Genomic DNA, 22,851 nt, shown 5'->3' with positions numbered 1-22,851 from the left:
GCATGTGGTATAAATGCCTTAGCGAATATCTATTAAAAGAAGAATTTGAGAATAATCCAATATGCTCATGTATTTTTATTAAGAAATCAGACTCTGAATTTGTTATTATTGTAGTTTATGTTAATGATTTAAATCTTTTTGGAACTCTTGAAGAGATCAGAAGAACCACTACATATTTAAAAAATGAATTTGAAATGAAAGACTTTGGCAAAATGAAATTTTGTCTCCGCCTACAGTTCGAGCATTTGCAAAATGAAATTCTCATTTATCAGTCAAATTATACAGGAAAAGTCTTGAAGCACTTTTACATGGATAAAGCTCATCTCCTGAGTACTCCAATGGTTGTTTGATCACTTGATGTGTAGAAAGATCCATTTCACCCTTGTGAGTGAAGATGATGAAGAAATTCTTGATCTTGAAATACCTTATCTCAGTGCAATTGGAGTCTTGATGTATCTTACAAATTGCACTCGGCCTGATATTGCATTTTTAGTTAATTTACTTGTAAGATATAGTTCCGCACCAACTCAAAGATATTGGAATGACATTAAATATGTCCTTCGATACCTCCAAGGTACGGTTGATATGAGATTATTTTATCAACATGGATCAAGTCCACAATTAGTTGGATATGCAGATATAGGTTATCTTTCAGATTCACACAGAGGTAGATCTCAAATTAGATATGTATTTACTTATGAAAATTCTACTATATCATGGAGATCTGTCAAACAAACACTATCTGCTACCTCTTCAAATCACTCAGAGATCATAGAATTCATGAGGGAATTCAAGAATGTATTTGACTAAGATCAGTGATTCAACATATTCAAGAAAAGTTTGGTCTTCTAATGATTAATGATAGTCTAACAATTTTATATGAAGATAATGCTGCTTGTATTACTCAAATTAGATAAGGATATATCAAAGGTGATAGAACCAAACATATTTCGCCTAAATTCTTTTATACCCATGAACTTCAGGAGAAATGTGAAATTAATGTCAAGCAGATACAATCAAGTGATAATCTGGTAGATTTATTCACTAAAACATTACCAACTGCAACATTTAAGAAGATTGTGCTGAACATTGGAATGCAAAAACTTGAATACCTATTATCATGCACTTTTCAGGAGGAGTAAATGTCTTGAAGACTTATGTTGATTGTACTTTTTTTCCTTCGCTAAGGTTTTATCCCACTGGGTTTTCCTTTGCAATTAATGAGGCAATCCTAAAGCACTTGACAGTACACATGAATGTTATACTCTTTTTCTTTCGCCATTGGTTTTTTTTCACTGGATTTTTCCTTGGCAAGATTTTAACGAGGCATATTTTTTATGTATGATCATCCAAAGAGGGAGTGTTATAAACATATTTGTATGACCATCTTTAGCCATCAATTAAGACTAATCTTTAGCAATTAATTAATACCATTGAGTCATCAATTAAGACCTATCTTTAGCCATCAATCAAGACTTAAGGTATACCTACTCCTTGGTACTCCCATATACATGGGTATTATTCACTTGTATATGATCAAGTTTTGCATTTGAATAACAACTCTTTCTCTTGCAATATCCTCTCTCTCTTGTAATATCATTTCTCTTTTAGTTTCATAACAGATTCTTGATAGTAATTGTCTTTTCAGGCAAATTCTATGAAAGTGCTAATATTGCAAGATATTACAAGGGTACTCAGGTAAAATGAGGGGCAGATAGATCATTTCCATTTTGTGAAGTTGGAGAAATAACATTGAGCAAGTCGATGGAAATGCATATTCGGGTAGAGGATGCATTCCATTATATAAATTAATAAATTAATTAGGCACAAGTCAAGAACCCTAACTAAAGTGTGAAAGTTTGCATGTGGAGAAGTGAAGAGATCAAATATATGTAAAGTCTAAGTAAGAACCAAGTGACACTGTTTTGAAAAGAATGAGACGATGTGTTTTATTTTACATTAAACATGACTGCGCTTTGTTGATGGTAATGCAATTTATTGTTTCTACTGTCTTTTTAGAATTTCTTGCTTTATTTTATGAGTTTGTTATTACTTTGTAAACGTACACCAAGGGCATATGAGATGTATAACGAAAGAAAGGGGGCAATGTAGAGGGATCATCTTTGAGCTTTTAATCAATGGAGTATTCTGGAAGAAGGGTGCCTCAAACTACCCATTGTCATTCTTTTGCTTTTCTTTTGAATTTATGAAATTATCAGTTCTTTTTTTCATCCCATTTTTCTCTATTATTTCCTTTTCTAGTGAGTTATCTAACAAGTTCATAACATTTGGTATCCAGAGTCGACGATCTTGATGGCCGACAACAATCGTTTTAAACAACAACAAGAGACCTTGCAATGGAAAGTGGATGCTCACAAAGAGTCTTCAGGAGATCAAGGACCACTCATATTAGTTGATGGATATGGTGCATACCTTGGTGGCAAATCATAACAATATCCCTAATCGGGAATTTCCAATGGTTAATGAAGATTGAAATCTCTCTCTTGATATGAGCATGAGTGAAGATTTGGGCTCTATAGAATTAAAAAAATAGAAATAAGAAGCTAGAGGTTTAACAAAAGAAAAAGAAAAATCAGTGGTTGTAGAACAAAAAGGGTAAACAAAAGAAGAAAAAGTTGTAATCAAGGAGTACCAAGAACATGAAAAGCCCATTCTCAAATCTTCAACTAACTTTCATGGGGGACAAATTAGCTTATAATGGTCTTGTTCATAACCTTCGGAGCTTGGCTGCTAGCATTAAGCCTTCTACACCTAACACTGATGTTGGTGCAAATCTTTTACCACTGATCCAAGGTCTTCAAGATATGTCAACTATGGTAGGTGCTATAGATTCTCTCGCATGTTTTGATGGGTCCTTCTAAATTTTTGTTGGATTGGTAGGTATTGATCAAGGGAAGATAGGAAGTGTGGATTTGGAGTGTGCTAATATGGAAGGTATGGCTCATCAGTTGCTCAATATAATGTCACATAAACACCTTGTTTGTGTGCTCGATGTACTTCCTTGGCCTCTTGATAGAGGAAAAGACTAGACTATTGGTTGAAGGAGTTCTGAGGCCGATTGAGGTAAGGGGAGATGCTGGCTCACACTCAAGCTAAGGTAAATGAAAAAAAAAAAAAAAAAAAAAGGTACAGCTCTCTTGCAAAAGTGGCTGAGCCTTTGAGTTCATATAATCCGAATGAAGAAAATGTTGTTGAAGTTTTGGGGGCTTTAGGAGATAGAATTTTGGAACAAGATGATGTGATTGTGAAACAAAATAGGGAACTTGGTGCTCTCTTGAAGGGATACTATTCAACAAAAAACTTGAGACTTTTTTTTACACCATAACATTCTAAATATTCTTCCGAATCTAATGGTACAATTTGTTTAAAAAAATTCCATTCCTAAATGCCTTAATTAAATAAATAGGAAATTTCGTCACCATATTAGATCGGGATCCAACAATACTAATGGACTAAAACCTAATCGATTGTCTGACATTTATAACCCAGAAGAATTTCTTTTAAGTTATTACATTTCTTCGATAAAAGTGATGTTTTTATAAAACTCGAGGTAAGTGATTATGTTCATTCCCTTCTGACTGCTTATTGTAAATAGAATGCTCTTGTGCCTCAATCTACTTTTTACCTTTTTCATAAAAGATTGCAAAAAAAAAAAAACCCTTCGTATACTAATCTCATATACTCCACGGTTGGTCTCGAATTATAGCACCAAAGCTACGATGATTATTTTGTTCATTTTATTTTTATTTTTTATTCATAGCAGAATGGGAGGATCTTATTATGTAACAACACGAACTCTATTCAATAGGTCATTTTATTCGTCACTTTTACAATTATCACTTTTCCATCATTTTTAAATGTGACATCAAACAATTACATAATTAATTATTATTATTAATTTATTTCATGTCATACTAAGAAATAATGAAAACATAATTAAAAAGATGAATATTGTTTTGATCTACATAAGATATTGGTCGACCAAGGTCATTGGGCTTGCGTGGTCATGGGCCCAATTATTATAGAAATGGTATTGGCCCATTGGGATAGTAGACTATAAATTAAACACTATTTTCTCATTTATAAGGTGGTTCCAATTTGACCCATCAGTTTCAACTCTAGCAACCCACTGCAGAAGGGTGCGAAAATATCACACTGATAAAGAGCTAAATTTATCGTCTCCTTCCTTCCTAACCCCCACACCAAACCAATAGTCTACACCTACACATTCGTAGCCTTCACACCGAGAAGTCTGGCACCCGATTCTTCCCAAACTGTTCTTCTCCCCTTGTATATACATACACATATAACCTACCCCACCTACAGGAAGAGCGACCCATCCTCCATGGATTCACTCTCATATGTCTCGTCTTCCATTGGTCTCCCTGCCACCAGTGACCCCTTTCGCCTCCGCAGCCGTTGGTGACTGTTCGTGGCTCCTCTATCCGCTTCCCAAAGCCATGGCATTCATCGTCTTTGTTCCTCCTCCTCCTCTTCTTCTTATTTCGTCGGCGTCTCGTACTCTCCTAAACCTCCCAGAATGAGAACTAGTCAAGTTTCTTTTAGTCTGAGAGGTGGAGCTGTAGAAGAAGAAGAAGACGCTGACGGAAGAGAGGATGTGGAGAGGACACTTCACCTGGACGGTACCATTCCTGGAACTTCGGGTGAGTTCATGCAGTGGATATCGTCGCGTGCCTACGACATGCGTAGACACCTCCACCAGACCTTCGATAGCAGCAGTTGTGATGGTATTGCTTCCTTCTTCTTTGTTCTGATTATAGTCGATAGTAGCACCAACCTGCTCGCCATACTCCCTTGTCATACGTCCCAAAGGGAGGTTATGAAACTACACCAAAAATACCTTACTTTCAAATTTGATCTAACCAAGTTATAATGTTCCATCATATGGACGGAGAGGAAATAACACATTGTCGAAGAGCCACAGACATCCATACAGTATCCGTTGCTTATCAGCATGCGTAGCAAACATCACCACAAAAACTTTCTTGTCAACCTCTTGAAAGATAGCCTTTTTGCCAATTCTCCAGATTTTTGCCATTGAGTTTGGCTATAAGATCCTTCCCCACACTTCGTTCACTGCAAATTTTATCAATAAGACTAAGTTCACATTTTCTCTGTACGTCAACCTCCCCTTCAAAAGGAATATCAATAACCACTTTCTCCTCCTCCAAGAGGTGTAATTGCCTCCATTTATCTCAAGATCTTCCATCACACGAGGATCTACAAGATCTAACTTATTGCCTCATAGCAGGACTTAGAACACTACCTCTAAAATCACCTGGGCTCTACTAGAGAGGAGACTTTATTTGGTAGCCATTTGTCTACTTATTTGTTAGTTATTGTTATGTTTGAATGTAATAAATTGATTGGAATGCAACCGGAATATCAACAACATACCTTGATATATGGTATGAAAGATTGTAACCACAGTTTTGCTCGACCAACTATTAGAGGCCGGCTATATGGTCGTCTACTTGTTTTTCAAGAAAAGAGTTTTCTTTTAGAACCTCAAAGAAAAGTTCTTGTTTGATCTCTTATAGCATTCTCATTGGCTTGACTAAATTTATCTTTAAATTTAGTCAATATCAACACTTATTTACATTTGCTTATTCCATCTAAATTCAATCCACATATTAGATTAGCTATTCATTCTCTATATAATAAAATATTATTAATTTAATATTTTTTTAAAAAAAATTATTTTTATCACATTTTATAATTCTACCAATTTAATATTATTAATAATTATATTATAATTAAATTAATATTAAAAAATATATTTTCAAATGTCATTTAGTCCTTTGAAATGAAAATGTAGAATATTTTAATATTTTAATTGGTGAAATGAAAGTGTAAAAATGAGAGTAATATTTTAATTTTCGGTGAATAAAAATGATCTTCCATATTTAGCCAACCACTGTGGTAAAAATCTAAATTGTTTTAGATATCCCCAATCTAATGTAGAGTGTTTTTTACATAAATTATATAAATTTTAGCCAACCATTCCATTTGGCCAAGCCAATGAGATGCTCTTGGTCGAATAAAATGCAGTGTTACCCTTGATGTGAGCTACCTTCAATCATGAGACAAATGGTTCTTTATTACTCTTGGTGAATGCATTCCCTGAGTCTGAAATAATGTGTTTACCTTTAGCTGATTAATTCAGTTTCTGGCACGTATGTGACACTTTAGGGTATCAGAAGTGAATGCAAATTTGAAGGTTTATAGTGGTAGGATTAGCTGGCTTACAACTGGATTACATCAAACAACAAATATTTGTCTCTTGCCTCACTGGACACTTCAATCTACAGATCAGGAACTCGAAAGTGCCAGATTTTTGTTTCAAGAGGTAATACTTCCTATGTTATTAAAGATCAAAGAATGCCGCTGTTGAGAAGGCATTATGCACTGGCAGAAATCTCATAATAGTTTGGTGGACTGCCTTCATAAGGAATATAGTGGACTCTGGCCAAAAAAAAATTGATTTTCTCTCTCTCTGTTTTCAGTGTGCAAGCTCCGTCCTTAATTCCTATTCATCCTTGTCTTCGTTGTCATCATAGTTGAAGGGTAGGGGAACAGACTTGAATGCACGGTACTTGCCAACATTGTTCAAATGCTCATTCTCCAACCTGATGTAAATCACAAGAAATTGAAAACATCTAAATTTGTGCAAATTCTCAACATGCAAGTAGTCCCCTTTCTTGTCCATAAAAAATTAAGCTAGTTATATAAACAGGTTAGAAATTTTACTCCAAAATGACCATCAATCTTTGTTACCTGAAGAAATTCCAAATACCACGACGAATGATTTCTAGGCTGGCTACAATGGTGATCAAAGATTCTCTATGTAAGAAAGACACCTTGAAACCCAAGACGGTTTGCAACCAAGCAAACCTGAGGACGACATTCAACACCTGCAATATATTAACATGAAATTGCAAAAGATGGTTTAGTGTCAGATGTTGAAGAAAACTCTCCAGTTGAAGTCGTTTACTCACCATGGCTCCAAAATATACACTTTTGTGAGGGATCAGAAGTTTGTCTCTCAGCCATCGGTTCTTAGATTGCCGTTGCAGGAGTCCCCAGTCGAAGACAAGGTCCCAATATGTACTGACAATTGCTGCAATGGCTGAGAAAATCCATGCTAGTGTCTTCCAACCCAATCCCTTGTCAAGACTGTATGCTGTTCTCATGCTAACAGCCACAATTGTCACAAAATATTTCAGCCCGTTGTATCCTTGCATAGGATCTTTCTCTTCATATAAGCGACGGAGGCACTGAAAAAGAGGAGGGAATAAGTCCTTGCAACAACAATCATTATGAGTTGTGGCAAAAGAAGAAATTGAACATTAAAATATCACTTGTTTTAAAAGCTTAAGCCTCACGTGCATCCCAAAAGGCATGCAGACCCATCTATTTTAATCGAAAGTGGTGTAGATTAGTCGATGTTGGAATTCAAGACTATTGTTTGAATGCTATATAATAAATAACTATTTGTCTCAACTGCTTAAATTATTCTGTAAAAGTGAGTTGGGAACCTGAAGGAGTCGAGACCAGTATGGAATCACTGCAACAATGAAGTAAAAAGTGTTGAATACACCACTCTCTTTGCAAGTGTTTTGTCTGTGCTTGTAGTCTCCCCAACCGTAGTAGCATATGTAGAACTCCAAACTTCTCAAGGCTTGCACTTGGCTAGTAAACTGATCGGCCAAGAAGAAATCTGGGAGCGTGACCTGTCATATAAAGAAATTCACAAATGCTCATTAATTATTACAAACGCCTACCTCTGTTCAATTTCATTAATCTCTTGCATCATGATCAGTTGTCGACCACAATACCTTGTACAAAGGAGCACAGATACAGTGAAAGAGACACGTGAGGAAGAAGAAACGACTTGAACGGTACAGTATGTTGAATGGAAAGAATAATATGATAACTACAAGCTGCAGATCAGAAAGAGAGGATAAAGTTCAGTACTGTATATATATTCAGAATTAGATGGGGAAAAAGTAGGTAAAGTACTTCTACATAGACGATCTTACAAGAACCAGGTTGAGAGGCAGAAGTTCTGTCAATGCTTTGTAATCTTTCGTTTTTGGGTCCATTTCCATGTCAAGGTTTGAGAGGACACTAGCTAGTGCTAATACTGCAAGACCAAAGCTGAGGAGGAGAACTTGTCGGTAGCCCAACTCGGTTCCTTGCTTGAAGCCGAATATGAAGGAATAGTTGACTCGGTACCGCCTCCAGAAGTATATGTTGGCAGCATACATTAGCATGTGCAGAACTATGAAGCCAAAGAAACTGCGAGCAAGGAAGGAAGTTTTAAATTGGAAAACTAGAGAATGTTTTTAATTTCCTCTTTCTTGGATTGAAACATATTCATCTGAATCTTTTATTTTTAAAAGCTTAAAGGTGCTCACAAAGAATCCTATATGTATATATAAATTTTCACAGAGCGAGTTCCGAGCTCGAGGGAAAAGAGTTTATCCAAGTTGATAGGCCAGCACAAAACTTGCCAAGTCAAATGACTCATTTCCTAATCCATTTGGTTCTTAAAAATATTGTTGAGTGGAGATGTAATCCTAGAGAGAAATGAAAGTTACCTGTACAAGGGAAACATGTTCTCCATATAGTCGGTCGCCCCATTCTTTTCATTGATATTATGAGCACGTATAATTAAAATAAGAGCTAATATCAGAGCTGCCGTGCAACCAGCAAAAAAACCTGAAAAGTTTTCCATTGAACAGGTCCAAAGGGAAAGAAATGGACATTAGATTTATCCCCAAAATTTCTTCTCTGTTAAGAAGTTTAATTCATACTAGATCAAAAATCTTACCCATGGAAAATGTAGTCCTATGTCTTTCTCTCTTTGCCTTGTGTCTTAAGAGGTTCATGCCTTTAGTGCGATTAGAGTTGGAGAAATGCTTGATGAATGCAGCTTCAGTCCTTTCCATAAGCTTGGTAACCTACAATGGCAAGTGACTTATATAAATCAGAATAGAAGGAAATAGCAGTACTGGACAAAGCAAGTAGCAATCCTCTCGTAAGTGAAGTCTTGGTGTGTTTGGGTGTTAGGTGATCTCAAGATGATTTGAGTGGATTTGTAAATAGTAATATTTTGTAGATTTTATTGAGATATATTTGAATAAATGAAGTAGGTTAATTGAAATATGTGTTTAAATATGAGGTAGGTTGATATATGTTTAACATTTGAAAAAATCTAGTTGCAAGTATAACTGCGCACTAATATGTGCACCAATCTAATGTGATTGGTCAAAAAAGTAGATTTTATTGAAAACAGTGCTAATTTAAATTTTAAATATGAATGAATCAATATTGGTACGCAGATTAATACGTAACTTTACCTGTATGTAGCAAAACTCTTTACATTTTATGAAAAGTTAAAAAAGTAGTAGATCGTATCAATGATTGGTGTGAGATAAGTTGAGATGGGTCTGATTCGTTTGAGGTGTAATGATCCTTCTATTCTTTCATGTACGTTGCCTAGCTAGGAATAGAAATCTCACCTCATCAGAGCTACCGAGGAAGGAGTTATCCACCATCTTCATGTAGGATTTTGATGCATCCCTTGAAGTAATCTGAAATGTTTATAAATACCAGGACCAAAATATCAATGTTTAACTCTTTAAAAAAAAAAAAAAAATGGAAGAAGAAGAAGAAGATTAAAAGAAAAAAAAAAAAAAAAAAAGAAAGAAAAGGTTGGCTATACAAATTGGACCTAGCCAATTTATGTCTCTCATATAGTTAGGGGCTTTGCTACATACAGTCGGGAAATGCAGTCGGCGTGCAGTCGGCTGTACGGAATGAATAAAAAAAAATTATAAAAAAATTATTTTATATTCAGGGGGACCTACATGAATTATAAAAAGTTATAAAAATAATTTTTTTTTTCATATAGGTCCCGTATTAATTTTTTTTTACAGCCGACTGCACGCCGACTGCATTTCCCGACTGTACAAATCATTTCTGTATAGTTAGTTCCACACTAATAATCTAGTCCTCTCCCAAAAAGAGGTTTTCTAAATAACCAAATACAACACTTCGGCTAAGGGTCAAGTTGGTAAATTTTTCACTTCTCCCCCCCATTTGGAACCTGTATATCATATACACATTAAAAACAGAGGACCCTGGTTATTGGAAACGTGAAAAGGCATGATTGGGAAAGTAACAATTTTTTTTTTAATTAATTCCAAGAATTTTGAGTGCTACGAAATCACAATTTCTTTCTACTTCTTGGCATAAAATAACAAACGGCCTGATACTTGTCGGCTTGTATAAATCATTTCTCCAATAACGACATAATACTTGAATCATGGTCCCGACTTAAATATTTCAGTTATATATTTCATGCTTGGTAGATCAACTTATTAAGGAGAGTTTGACTCAAGTGTATAAAATGTTAAAATACAAATGATTGAATTCATGTCTTTGTATTAGCTCAAACTTTTAAGCTTGTTGATGAGTAAATATTTATATAATTATTTTGTCCTCTTCTAAGCTTGCCAGTAACGTCTTGGCTAATGCCCAATCGGGAAAGAAATTTACTCTTTTTGGTGAGGGAAAATACCTTATCATATTTCTTCATGATCTTTGAAAATGCCAGTGTATTCAAGAAGCTGTCTCATTCATGGAAAAGTATCTACTTCATCAGTGGAAAGAAAAGAAAAAGAAAGACAAGAAAATCCAACTAGATCAAATAAAAAATTAGCAATATATGTCTAACACCTGAAGCTTTTGAGAAGCCGAAGCTTCTGGTAAAATTCAATAATAGCCCGCTTAAGTTGTTCTTCAACTTTCCTAAGATTTTCTCTGCTGAATTTCAGCTCCGTCTGCATAGGATAATGGAGGAAGCTCTTAACGGTGGAGCGAGGAGTCTCCAGGGTGTTGTTTATTTTCACACGATCAAGTACTTCCAGAGGAGCTGGTCTACTGGCCCTGATGTTGTTCGGCCCCCGTTCTTGAACCTTTTGATTGACAACATCGATGGTCTCCTCCTCATCTTTTTCCTGATCACTTGATTCATCTGATTGTCCATGGCTATTCGATACCCCCTCATCAATCACATCCATCGACATGACAAGTCTTCCTGCATATACGTGTAATTTGAGAGAAAGTAGTCAATCTTCTGTTGTAACTTAAGCTATTTTTTTAACATAACATAATCTGAAATTATAATTGAAAAGGCAGATCTTTCGATTAATAGCTTCGTAGTATATACAAAACTTACGACTTGCTCTGGCCCCTCTCGGTGTTGAAGCCGCTAATGCAGCTGCAGAAGCTGCGACATCTGAAGCAAGACGAGTCATCTCAACTGATCTATCAAACCAGCCTTGAGGATTCTCCACTTTAATTCGAAAAGCAATGAAAGCATCCATTTGCTTATTCAACATATCCGCTTCCTTCATCACCTCCTCCACCTTAGACCTGTAAAACTTCTCCACTTTATTGAATTCGTCGTCGAGCCTCCTGAAGTAAACCAACTCGTACTCTCCCCCTTCGTCGGAGGACATGAGAAACGTAGTCTGATAGCTTTGAGAGCCATCCCGGTTCACTGCATTTACGAGAATGGCTTGGCTTTCAATATCATGATCATCATCGCGAGCAGTGGATGGACTTGTGGGGTAGTGATTGTATCTTTGCGTAAGGCCGCTAAAAGCTCTATAAAGTGTGAGCTTTCGCTTTAGGCCGCCAGGAGTGGCCGGTGGTCGGTTTCTTTGCTTGAAGCGTAGGATGTCCTTCAACAAGGTTTTGAGTTTACCATAATCCATGTATGCTTCTTGCCATTCGGGCACCATCTGTGCCGCGAATTCCTTTCCGAATTTCATGATATTTTGGGTTTTGTTGCAGGCTGCAGCAACTGGAAACGGAGCGCAACAGTTGGCTGCAGGATAGTCTGCTTTAATGTGCGTGAGACAACACCTTCGATGATAATTTCCATCTCAGATACGGATTTATATAGACGGAAAAATATACTTGTAAGTATAATTGTGTATTAATCTGTGCATCAATGTGATGTGATTAGTCAAAAAGTAGATTTTATTGAAAACAGTGTTAATTTAAATTTTAAATATGAATAAATCAATATTAGTATATAGATTAGTACGCAGCTATACTTATACATAGCAAAACTCTATATAGATATGTTGATAATGACCCTTTCCTCTTCTGTTATTAAAAATAAATAAAAATAAAAAAGGAACCGCACCCTTTCCACGCGGTCTTGTTACTCGAAAGTCCATGCGTGGCTAGGTCCACTTTTACATGGGAGGGATAGAGACAGAACATTTTTCCGTTTGTTTAACCAAAATTTAAAATTTCTTTTATCTTAATTTATTATTATAATTTTTTTAAATTTTTATATAAAATATAATAAATAATTAAATTTTTTAAAATTTTAATATAAAATTAATATTAAAAAATTATATTATAATAATATTTTATTTATTATTATTTAAAATATTTTATTTCATTTTATCTATATAACCAACTCATGTAAAAATTATTATAATGTGAACATGGAAGTTTAAACTTTCCATATAACAATTATTACAACGTAGCCGTCACGATTGACAACAGGGAACGATACAAGAAAATGAAGAAAGATCATTGACTCTGACATATTTTATATTTGATTTTTAAGATTGGTCCCTATAGTTGACTAAGAATAGCTTTATATTTTATAGTTGACTAAGAATAGCTTTACGTCACTCGTTGCCCTTTTCGAACTTTCAACAGAAACTTTTCATTGCCCACCTTTTGCCGTCAAAACATAGCTTTGAAATACTCTATTCTCTTCTGAATAGTTTTGGAAAGGTCGTTATTACTTATTAGAAACACGGCCGAAGTACATAACTTCCAAACAAAATATTAAGGGTAATGTTAGGGATTTCTTGCTTAAATTATTTTTTTTAAACGTTTTTACATAGTGATTAAGAAAATATTATTTAATAATATTGTGAATTTTATTCATTTTTTAAAAAATTTAAAAGTGTTAAAAAATTATATGAAAAAAACAAAAAAAAAACACTTTTAAATATTTTTAAAAAATGTAAAAAATTTACAATATTATTAAACAATATTTTCTTAATCACTACATACAAAAAAAAATGGAGTGAGATAAATGAAGAGAATCCCCAGTAAGATCTCTATCATTTTTCAAATATTAATTCTACATTAGTCAGGAAGTCTTTGATTATAAAAAAAATAAATAAATAAAAAATAAAAATAATATAATAGGAATATCTGAGAAATATAATTCATTAAATATTCGTAAATTATAAATTAAATTGAACAATCATAAAATTACAAATGTTTTGTCTCTTAATTAATATTTTATCAGTTGGTGACATGTTCTTTGAGCCTACCAATTTATTGTTGCGCCCCTGGAATTTAGTACTCATGCTGGTCATTTTTTACAGCGGCCAAGGATAGAGCTAGCGCCCAAATACAGACCAGAAATTAAAGGTAATTTTTTTTTTTTTTTTCAACTTGTCTGAACTTTCGAACTTGCGCTTCTTTCTGGTGTGCTCTGATCAATGACCGTGTTTTCAGCTGGGCGGCGCATGCAGGTCACCCGTAGCTTCAAAGATTCAAATGTTGAGTAGACTAATTGGAGCCGTGGGCACGAGAAAGAATGGCTGTCGACAACATCAATTAGTTTTTTTATTTTTTATTTTATTTTTTAAAAATTTTTATATATTTAAAAAAACACAATATTATTAAAAAAAAATCTTAATTAAAGTAAAAATACATTTAATTTATGGAGATCCATCCTATCAGCTTTTCTACTAGGTTTTAATACTGTTATTAATAACTCTCAAGTTTGGTACGTATGAAATAATGGATGAAATGTGCCCACGATACATGAAATTGACTACATATGTTTTGATATATGTTATGAGCTAACTTTAGCCATAGTATCCAACAAATAGCGAGTTAAGTTTAGCTACAGTATCCAACAAATAACATTTTTTTTTAATATTATTTTCTTGAGAAAAACATATTATTCAATCTTTTCATATATATTACCAAGATTTCCAAATGTCATTAATTTTCTTAGAAGCAATTTGTTTTCAATTTCTATTTTTAATAAAAGACAACATACAATTGAAAAAATGGTACATTTAATTCATTTGCCATAGTTGAAAGCATCCCATAAAATTATATAATATTTAAAAATAATAATTTTATTTTAAGATCAATTTTAAAATCTTAATCTTACACATTAAATTATGTTATATGAATGTGTGGTGTAAAGGTTTTTAATAGCACTACTTCTGTATAGAGAAATGCTACAAGAAAACATTACACCACGCACATCTACTTAATTCTAACATATGATTTCGTATTACTTTCTTTCTTTTCTATTTTACAAAGAATATGCACATATTATTTATTTATATATTTTCCAATAGTACACATATGTCCATTCTAAGGTTGGACAGTAAAGGTCGGAGAAAGGCAATAACTCAAATTCAGCATATTATAAAAAATGATGAGCTCAATGTACACAACAATTTCAAGTAATGCGCTTATATGAATACATATATATATCAATGTTCTTAGGTGAAGGGGGAATGAAGAGAGCTTTTTAATTGAGTTGGGTTGTTGATTGCATGCCTTTCGATGGACCCAACGTTGAAACTAGAATTAATATTCTTAATAATTTGCATGGACCTGCTCTTTTTGCTTTTTGATTTGGGTAGGTGAGACACATAATTTGCTTGAAGTTGGCTTTCTTTCAAACTCCATGTGCTTTCTTATTCAAACTGGCAGCTCCATGAGCTTTCCTATTCAAACTGGCAGCGAATTATGTTTTCGTCTTCTTTGTTCTCTCTTCTTCTTTTGCTAAAACGAAGAAAGGAATATATTGATTATTGATAGCAATTTTTTTTCAGGCAAATTCTAGGAAAGTGCTAATATTGCAAAATATTACAAGGGTACTCAGGTAAAATGAGGGCCAGATGGATCCTTTCCATTTTGAGAAGTTGGAGAAATAACATTAAGCAAGTGGATGAATGAGAAGATGTGTTTTATTTTACATTAAACATTGTTGCGTTTTGTTGATGGTAAAGCAACTTATTGTTTCTACTGTCTTTTTAGAATTTTTTGCTTTATGTTATGAGTTTGTTATTACCTTGTAAACATACACCAAGGGCATATGAGATGTATAACGGAAGAAATGGGCAATGTAGAGAGATCATCTTTGAGCTTTTAATCAGTGCAATATTTTGGAGGAAGAGTGCCTCGAACTACCCATTGTCATTCTTTTGCTTTTCTTTTGAATTTATGAAATTATCAGCTCTTCTGTTCATCCCATTTTCCTTTGTCATTCACTTTTTTAGTGAGTTATCTAACAAGTTCATAACATTTGGTATCTAGTGCCAACAATCCCAATGGTCGACAGCAATCGTTTTAAACAACAACAACAAGAGACCTTGCAATGAAAAGTGGATGCTCACAAAGAGAGTCTTCAGGAGATCAAGGACCACTTAAATTAGTTAACGGATATGGTGTAGACTTTGGTGGCAAATCATAACAATATTCCTAATCGAGAACTTCCATTGGTTAATGAAGATTGAAATCTCTTTCTTGATATGAGCATGAGTGAAGAGTTGGGCTCTATAGAGTTTAAAAAAAAAAAAAAATAGAAGTGAGAAGCTATAGGTTCAACAAAAGGAAAAGAAAAATCAGTGGTCATAGAAGAAAAAGGTAAACAAAAGAAGAAAAAGTTGCAATCGAGGAGTACCAAGAATGTGAAAAGCCCATTCTCAAATCTTCAACTAACTTTCATGGGGGACAAATCAGCTTCTATTAGTCTTGTTCATAACCTTCGGAGCTTGGTTGCTGGCATTAAGCCTTCTACACCTAACACTGATGTTGGTGCAAATCTTTTACCACTGGTCCAAGGTCTTCAAGATATGTCAACTGCGGTAGGTACTATAGATTCTCTCGCATGTTTTGATGGGTCCTTCCAAATTTTTGTTAGATTCGTAGGTATTGATCAAGAGAAGATAGAAAGTGTGGATTTGGAGTGTGATAATATGGAAGGTATGGCTCATTAGTTGCTCAATATAATGTCACATAAACACCTCGTTTGTGTGCTCAATGTACTTCCTTGGCCTCTTGATAGAGTAAAAGGATTAGACTATTGGTTGAAGGAGTTTTGAGGCTGATTGAGGTAAGGGGAGATGCTGGCTCACACTCAAGCTAAGGCGAATGAAAAAAATATATATAGTTCTCTTGCAAAAATAGCCGATCCTTTGAGTTTATATAATCCAAATGAGGAAAATGTTGCTGAAGTTTTGGGAGCTTTAGGAGATAGAATTTTGGAACAAGATTATGTGATTGTGAAACGAAATAGGGAAGTGATTCTTGATGAAAAGCTTAGAAATTATAGAGAAATGGTTAGAACCAAGAAGCTGTTTGATGAAATGCTTGAAAAGCTAAGCTTAATTTGATACCATAATTTGTCAAGTATAGTTTTTGTATCTATAGCTTAAAAGTGTAGGCCAATCATGGTTTTCGTGGTGGATGTGCTTTATGCTGCTTTTACGTTCCAATTTTTTGAACTTGTTGCTCTTTATTAGAGGCAGTTGCTAGATATTCTTGACAATGCTATAATATATGACATTTTGTTGGTTCTATCCATTGCAAACATGTGTGGTAAAGCACATGAAAGATTGTTGGCAAGGTGTATTGAGAGTATTGTTAAGTCTGATGTTGGTGTGACTAGGGGTGGAAAAAAACTAGTAAACTAGATCGGTGGGTTTGGTCTGGTACTGAGTTCAGTCTATTCTAGTATCGATTCTATTTTTCTTAATACCGATTGAAATCGGTTCTGCTCTGATTTTCCCTTTTTTAATACCGGACCAAACTGAACCGATTCTTATACATATACATTTTAATTTTTTTATATTGCATAAAATATATTTTTAAATGATTTTTTATATTATATATAATTTTATAATTATATATAAAATAATTTTTCTTATACGATAAAAATAATTTTTCTTATACGATAAATTACTAATTAATATAATATTAAATTTTAAAATCCTATATAAATAATTGTATATTATCACTATAGTCTATTGTATTAGTAGTTGTACGATTACTATATCACTATATATTATAATATACTATAATATATCAATATATTATATATTATAATATATCAATATAGTCTATAATATAATTATAATATATATTATAACATAATACAATATATTATCATTATATTATTATATACTATAATATATACTATTTGTATAACCATCTTTAGCCATCAATTAAGACTATTTAGCCATCAATTAAGACCAATCTTTAGCCATTAATTAAGACCATTGAGCCATCAATTAAGACCTATTTTTAGCCATCAATTAAGACTTAAATTATACCTACTCCTTTGTACTCCTATATATATGGGTATCATTCACTTGTATATGATCAAGTTTTGCATTTGAATAACAACTCTTTCTCTTACAATATTCTCTCTCTCTTGCAATATCATTTCTCTTTTAGTTTCATAACACGTTATCAACACGAAGGTTTTGATGATTTTGAAGCTAGTAATCTTCTACTTCAAGTAAGCTTTTTAATATATTTTTATACTTTCCAAAATGAATATGAAATGTTATATTACTTATTATTACTTGATGAAACTCTATGTTTATTCTCTTAATTTTGTGAATATATTTCTTATTTATAATATAAACATACTTCTGTTCCTGATTTATATATGTAGAAAATGTCAAATCTTACAAAATTGAAATTCGTTGCTCTTGACATTTCTGGAAAAAATAATTTCTCTTGGATCCTTGATGCTGAGATCTATCTGGATGCGATGAACCTGAGAGATACAATTAAATAAGGAAATCAGGGGTCCTGGCAGGACCGCGCTAAGGCAATGATTTTCCTTCGGCACCATCTTCATGAAGAATTAAAAACTGAGTATCTCACGGTGAAAGATCCCCTTATTTTGTTGAATGATTTAAGGGAGAGATATGAGCACCAAAAAACTATAATCCTTCCAAAAGCTCGTCATGATTGGATGCACATGAGGTTGCAAGACTTTAAGAGTGTTAGTGAATATAACTCTGCACTCTTTAAAATTAGCTCACTATTGAAATTATGTGGTGAAAAAATCACTGATGATAACTTGTTAGAGAAGACATATACTACTTTTCATGCATCAAATGTGCTCCTGCAGCAGCAGTATCGAGAGTGAAAGTTCAAAAAATATTCTGAACTTATATCTTGTCTTCTAGTGGCTGAGCAAAATAATGAACTTTTGTTAAGAAATCATCAGTCACGTCCTACTGGTTCTATATCATTCCCTGAAGTGAATGGTACTAGATTTATACCATTCCCAGAAGCGAATGGTGCATCTTTTCAAAGAAACCGATGGCGTGGACGTGGTAGGAAAAACTATAGAAATAAAGGTCCTAGAAGCGATCACACTAAAAGTGATAATAATAGATATACACCGTACCACTAGAAGTGGTTCAACTCAGAGAAGGGTAAAGGTCCTCAAAACAAATTTTTAAAGAAAGATGAAGATGGATGCCATAAATGTGGTATGACTGGACATTGGACTCGTACCTGTCGTACAGCTAAGCACTTGGTTGACTTATACCAAGCTTCTATAAAAGAAAAAACAAAAAAGTTTGAAACAAATTTTGCTGAACCATCAGATGCTTTAGTTTCTATAGATGGAGAAGATATTACAAGTCTTGATGTTTCTGATTTCTTTGAGGATTCTAGTGGTAGAGTTGATCATTTGATTGGTGATGGAAGTGTTCCTTTTTAATTAATGTATTTTCTTTATCTTATTGTAAATTTTTTTTTTTATATTTTGTAATGTTTTGTAGTAATGAAAATTTTATATATTTTGTAGAATCATGAGTCTTACTAATGAACTTTTTATCTCTGAGATGCATAATAGATATGTATGTCTGACTGACAGTGCTACAACTCACACAATTCTTAAGGATAAAAAATATTTTTAAAATCTAACATTGAGTAAAGCCTACATTCATACCATATCTGGTTCATCGAATCTAATTGAAGGCTCCGGAAGAGCTTATATTGTGTTGCCTAATGGCACCAAATTTTGTATTGATGATGCTCTATTTTCTTCATGATCCAGAAGTAATTTATTGAGTTTTAAGGATATACGTCATAATGGTTGTCATATTGAAACCACCAACGAAGACAATAAAGAGCATTTTCTCATTACTAAAATAATTTCGAACAAGAAGCTCATATTAGAAAAACTGTTTACTCTCTCATCTGGATTGTATTATATAGAAATGAGAACAATTGAATCACATGTGGTAATGCACCAGAAGTGCATTGACCCCAAAATATTTATGACTTGGCATGATCGTCTTGGACATCCAGAATCAATAATGATAAGATGAATAATTGACAATTCGTATGGGCATCCCCTAAAGAATCAGAAGATTATCTTACCCAATGAATATCCATGTTCTGCATGTTCTCAAGGTAAATTGATTATCAAACCATCTATCTCAAATGTTGTTTTTGAAAATCCGTCTTTTTTACAAAGGATTCATGGGGATATATGTGGACCTATTCAACCATCAAGTGGACCGTTTATATACTTTATGGTTTTAATTGATGCATCAAGTCGATGATCACATGTTTGTCTACTTTTCACTAGAAATATTGCATTTGCTAAACTTCTTGCCCAAATAATTAAACTATGAGTACAATTCCCTGACTATCCAATTAAAACTATTCGATTGGATAATGCAGGTGAATTTAAATCTCAAGCTTTTGATAACTATTGCATGTCAATAGGAATAGATGTTGAACATCCAGTTACTCACACACACAATCAAAATGGTTTAGATGAATCATTAATTAAAAGATTTCAGCTAATCACTAGACCTTTATTTATGAAATCAAAATTTCCTATTTTTGCTTGGGGACATGCTATACTTCATGCAGTATCGTTGATTTGAGTTAGGCCATCAGCATATCACAAATATTCTCCATTACAGCTTGCATTTGGTCAACAACCAAATAATCCTCATCTTCATATTTTTGGATATACGTTATATGTTCCAATTGCACCCCCACAACGTACAAAGATGGGTCATCAACAAAGACTTAGGATATATGTTAGGTTTGATTATCTATCTATTATTAAATACCTTGAGCCTCTTACAGGGGATATGTTTAAGGCACGTTTTGAAGTTGGGAAAATAAAACAATTTCCCAATTTGATAATTGTACAAATAAATGTAAACTAGAGGTTCAAAAGATTATTCATTTGTAAAGTGTTGCAAATCAAAATCAATTACTGGATGTATTTACTGACACTAAAGGTGTGGTAAAATCATATATTCCTGCTGTTAATATTCCAGTAAAGATTGCAATCCCTTAAGGATAAGTTGCCAAAACAGCAATAGGTGAGTCAAAGATACACTTGAAGCGTGGACAGCCTATTGGTGCAAAGGACAAAATTTCTCGGAAGAGAAAAATACAAAATGAATTTGGTACTCCTGAAGAGTCCATACCCACAACACAGGCCATAAGAGTAATTAATGCTCATGAAGAGACTAAATCTCCTAAAAAAGAACCTCTTGAAGAGGTATTTAATGGAATGTCTTCCCTTGAAGAGGGATAGGTACCTGAAAATAACGAGATCTCGATACATTTCATGAGTACGGGAGAAATTTTAGATAGAAATAAAACTGTTGTCGACAACATATTTTCATATAAAATGGCCCTTGATATTACCAGAAGTAATGAAGAAATTGAATCAAGAACTGTCGAAGAATATTGACGTAGAAATGACTGGCCAAAATGGAAATCAGCTATTGAAGCTGAATTAAACTCGCTAGCAAAGCGAGAGGTCTTTGGACCAATTGTACAAACACTAAATGGTGTAATACCTGTTGGATATAAATGAGTGTTTATACGTAAACGTAATGAGAGCAATGAAATTGTGCGATATAAAGCACAACTTGTTGCATAAGGTTTTATGCAGAAACCAGGGATTGATTATGAGGAAACATACTCTCCTGTTATGGATGCAATCACATTCAGATTTTTGATTAGTTTGATAGTTACAAAAAGATTGGATATGCAGTTGATAGATGTGATCACTGCATATTTATATGGATCGTGGGATCATAACATATATATATATATATGAAAATCCCTGAAGGATATAAAATGCCTGAAACTTCTAATCTGAGTACATCCAAAAATATGTATTCTATTAAATTTCAAAGATCTATATGGGTTAAAACAATCCGGACGCATGTGGTATAAACGCCTTAGCGAATATCTATTGAAATAAGGATTTGAGAATAATCCAATGTGCCCATGTGTTTTTATTAAGAAATCAGACTCCGGATTTGTTATTATTACGGCTTATGTTGATGATCTAAATCTTGTTGGAACTCCTGAAGAGATTAGAAAAACCGCTACATATTTAAAGAATGAATTTGAAATGAAAAACTTTGACAAAACGAAATTTTGTCTCGGCCTGCAGCTCGCATATTTGCAAAATGGAATTTTCATTCATCAGTCAAACTATGCAGAGAAAGTCTTGAAGCACTTTTATATGGACAAAGCTCATCTCCTAAGTACTCCAATGGTTATTCAATCACTTGATGTGCAGAAAGATCCATTTCGTCCTTGTGAAGATAATAAAAAAATTCTTAGTCCTGAAATACCTTATCTCAGTGCAATTAGAGCCCTGATGTATCTTTCAAATTGCATTAGGCCTAATATTGCATTTTCAATTAATTTACTTGCAAGATATAGTTCTGCACCAACTCAAAGACATTAGAATGGCATTAAACATGTCATTCGATACCTCCGAGGTACGGTTGATATGAGATTATTTTATCAACATGGATCAAGTCCACAATTAGTTGGATATGCGGATGTATATTATCTTTCAGATCCATACAGAGGTAGATCTCAAACTGGATATGTATTTACTTATGGAAATTCTGCTATATCATGGAGATCTGTCAAGCAAACACTACCTGCTACCTCTTCAAATCATTCAGAGATCATTGCAATTCATGAGGCAAGTCGAGAATGTATTTGGCTAAGATCAGTGATTCAACATATTCAAGAAAAGTGTGGTCTTCCAGTGATTACTGATAGTCCAACAATTTTATACGAAAATAATACTGCTTGTATTACTCAAATTAGAGGAGGATATATGAAAGGTGATAGAACCAAACATATTTCACCTAAATTCTTTTATACCCATGAATTTCAGGAGAAATGTAAAATTAATGTCAAGTAGATACAGTCAAGTGATAATTTGGCAGATTTATTCACTAAAGCATTACCAACTGCAACATTTAAGAAGATTGTGCAGAATATTGGAATGCGAAGACTTGAAGACCTATTATCATGTGCTTTTCAGGGGGAGTAAATGTTTTGAAAACTTGTGCTGATTGTACTCTTTTTCCTTCGCTAATGTTTTATCCAACTGGGTTTTCCTTTACAAGGTTTTAATGAGGCAATCTTAAAGCACTTGACAGTACACATGAATGTTGTACTCTTTTTCTTTCGCCATTGGTTTTTTCCCACTGGATTTTTCCTTGATAAGATTTTAACGAGGCATATTCTTTATGTATGGTCATCCAAAGGGAGAGTGTTATAAACCTATTTGTATGACCATCTTTAACCATCAATTAAGACCATTTAGCCATCAATTAAGACTTAAGTTATACCTACTCCTTTGTACTCTTATATATATGTGTATCATTCACTTGTATATGATCG

At 33.6% G+C, this 22,851-nt stretch overlaps 1 protein-coding gene across 1 annotated transcript; it reads right to left on the bottom strand.

Moving 5' to 3' along the window:
- Nucleotides 1-6,245: 6,245 nt before the first annotated feature.
- Nucleotides 6,246-11,976, bottom strand: LOC122317130 (phosphate transporter PHO1 homolog 3-like). The gene is made up of 12 exons (XM_043134063.1): nt 11,291-11,976; nt 10,789-11,149; nt 10,631-10,679; nt 9,570-9,641; nt 8,879-9,008; nt 8,646-8,766; nt 8,085-8,343; nt 7,881-7,985; nt 7,581-7,775; nt 7,041-7,319; nt 6,820-6,956; nt 6,246-6,671 (listed from the first exon to the last, which is right to left on the bottom strand). Exons 1-12 carry the CDS (start codon nt 11,886-11,888, stop codon nt 6,572-6,574), a joined length of 2,406 nt encoding a protein of 801 aa, XP_042989997.1. The 5' UTR covers nt 11,889-11,976; the 3' UTR covers nt 6,246-6,571.
- Between the last annotated feature and the right edge of the window lie 10,875 nt (nt 11,977-22,851).

The sequence above is a fragment of the Carya illinoinensis genome, chromosome 7 (genome assembly GCF_018687715.1).
Source record: "Carya illinoinensis cultivar Pawnee chromosome 7, C.illinoinensisPawnee_v1, whole genome shotgun sequence".
NCBI classification, from domain to species: domain Eukaryota; kingdom Viridiplantae; phylum Streptophyta; class Magnoliopsida; order Fagales; family Juglandaceae; genus Carya; species Carya illinoinensis.
Note: the sequence above shows the minus strand (reverse complement) of the source record. Positions and strands in the feature narration are given on the sequence as shown.

Excerpts from the sequence above, each read along its gene's own strand:
- LOC122317130 (XM_043134063.1), bottom strand. The coding sequence starts at position 11,888 with ATGAAATTCGGAAAGGAATTCGCGGCACAGATGGTGCCCGAATGGCAA. Across the intron at positions 7,776-7,880 it reads TCTGTGCTCCTTTGTACAAG|GTCACGCTCCCAGATTTCTT; the intron begins GTATTGTGGTCG and ends TTTATATGACAG. Across the intron at positions 7,320-7,580 it reads ACTGGTCTCGACTCCTTCAG|TGCCTCCGTCGCTTATATGA; the intron begins GTTCCCAACTCA and ends CCTCTTTTTCAG.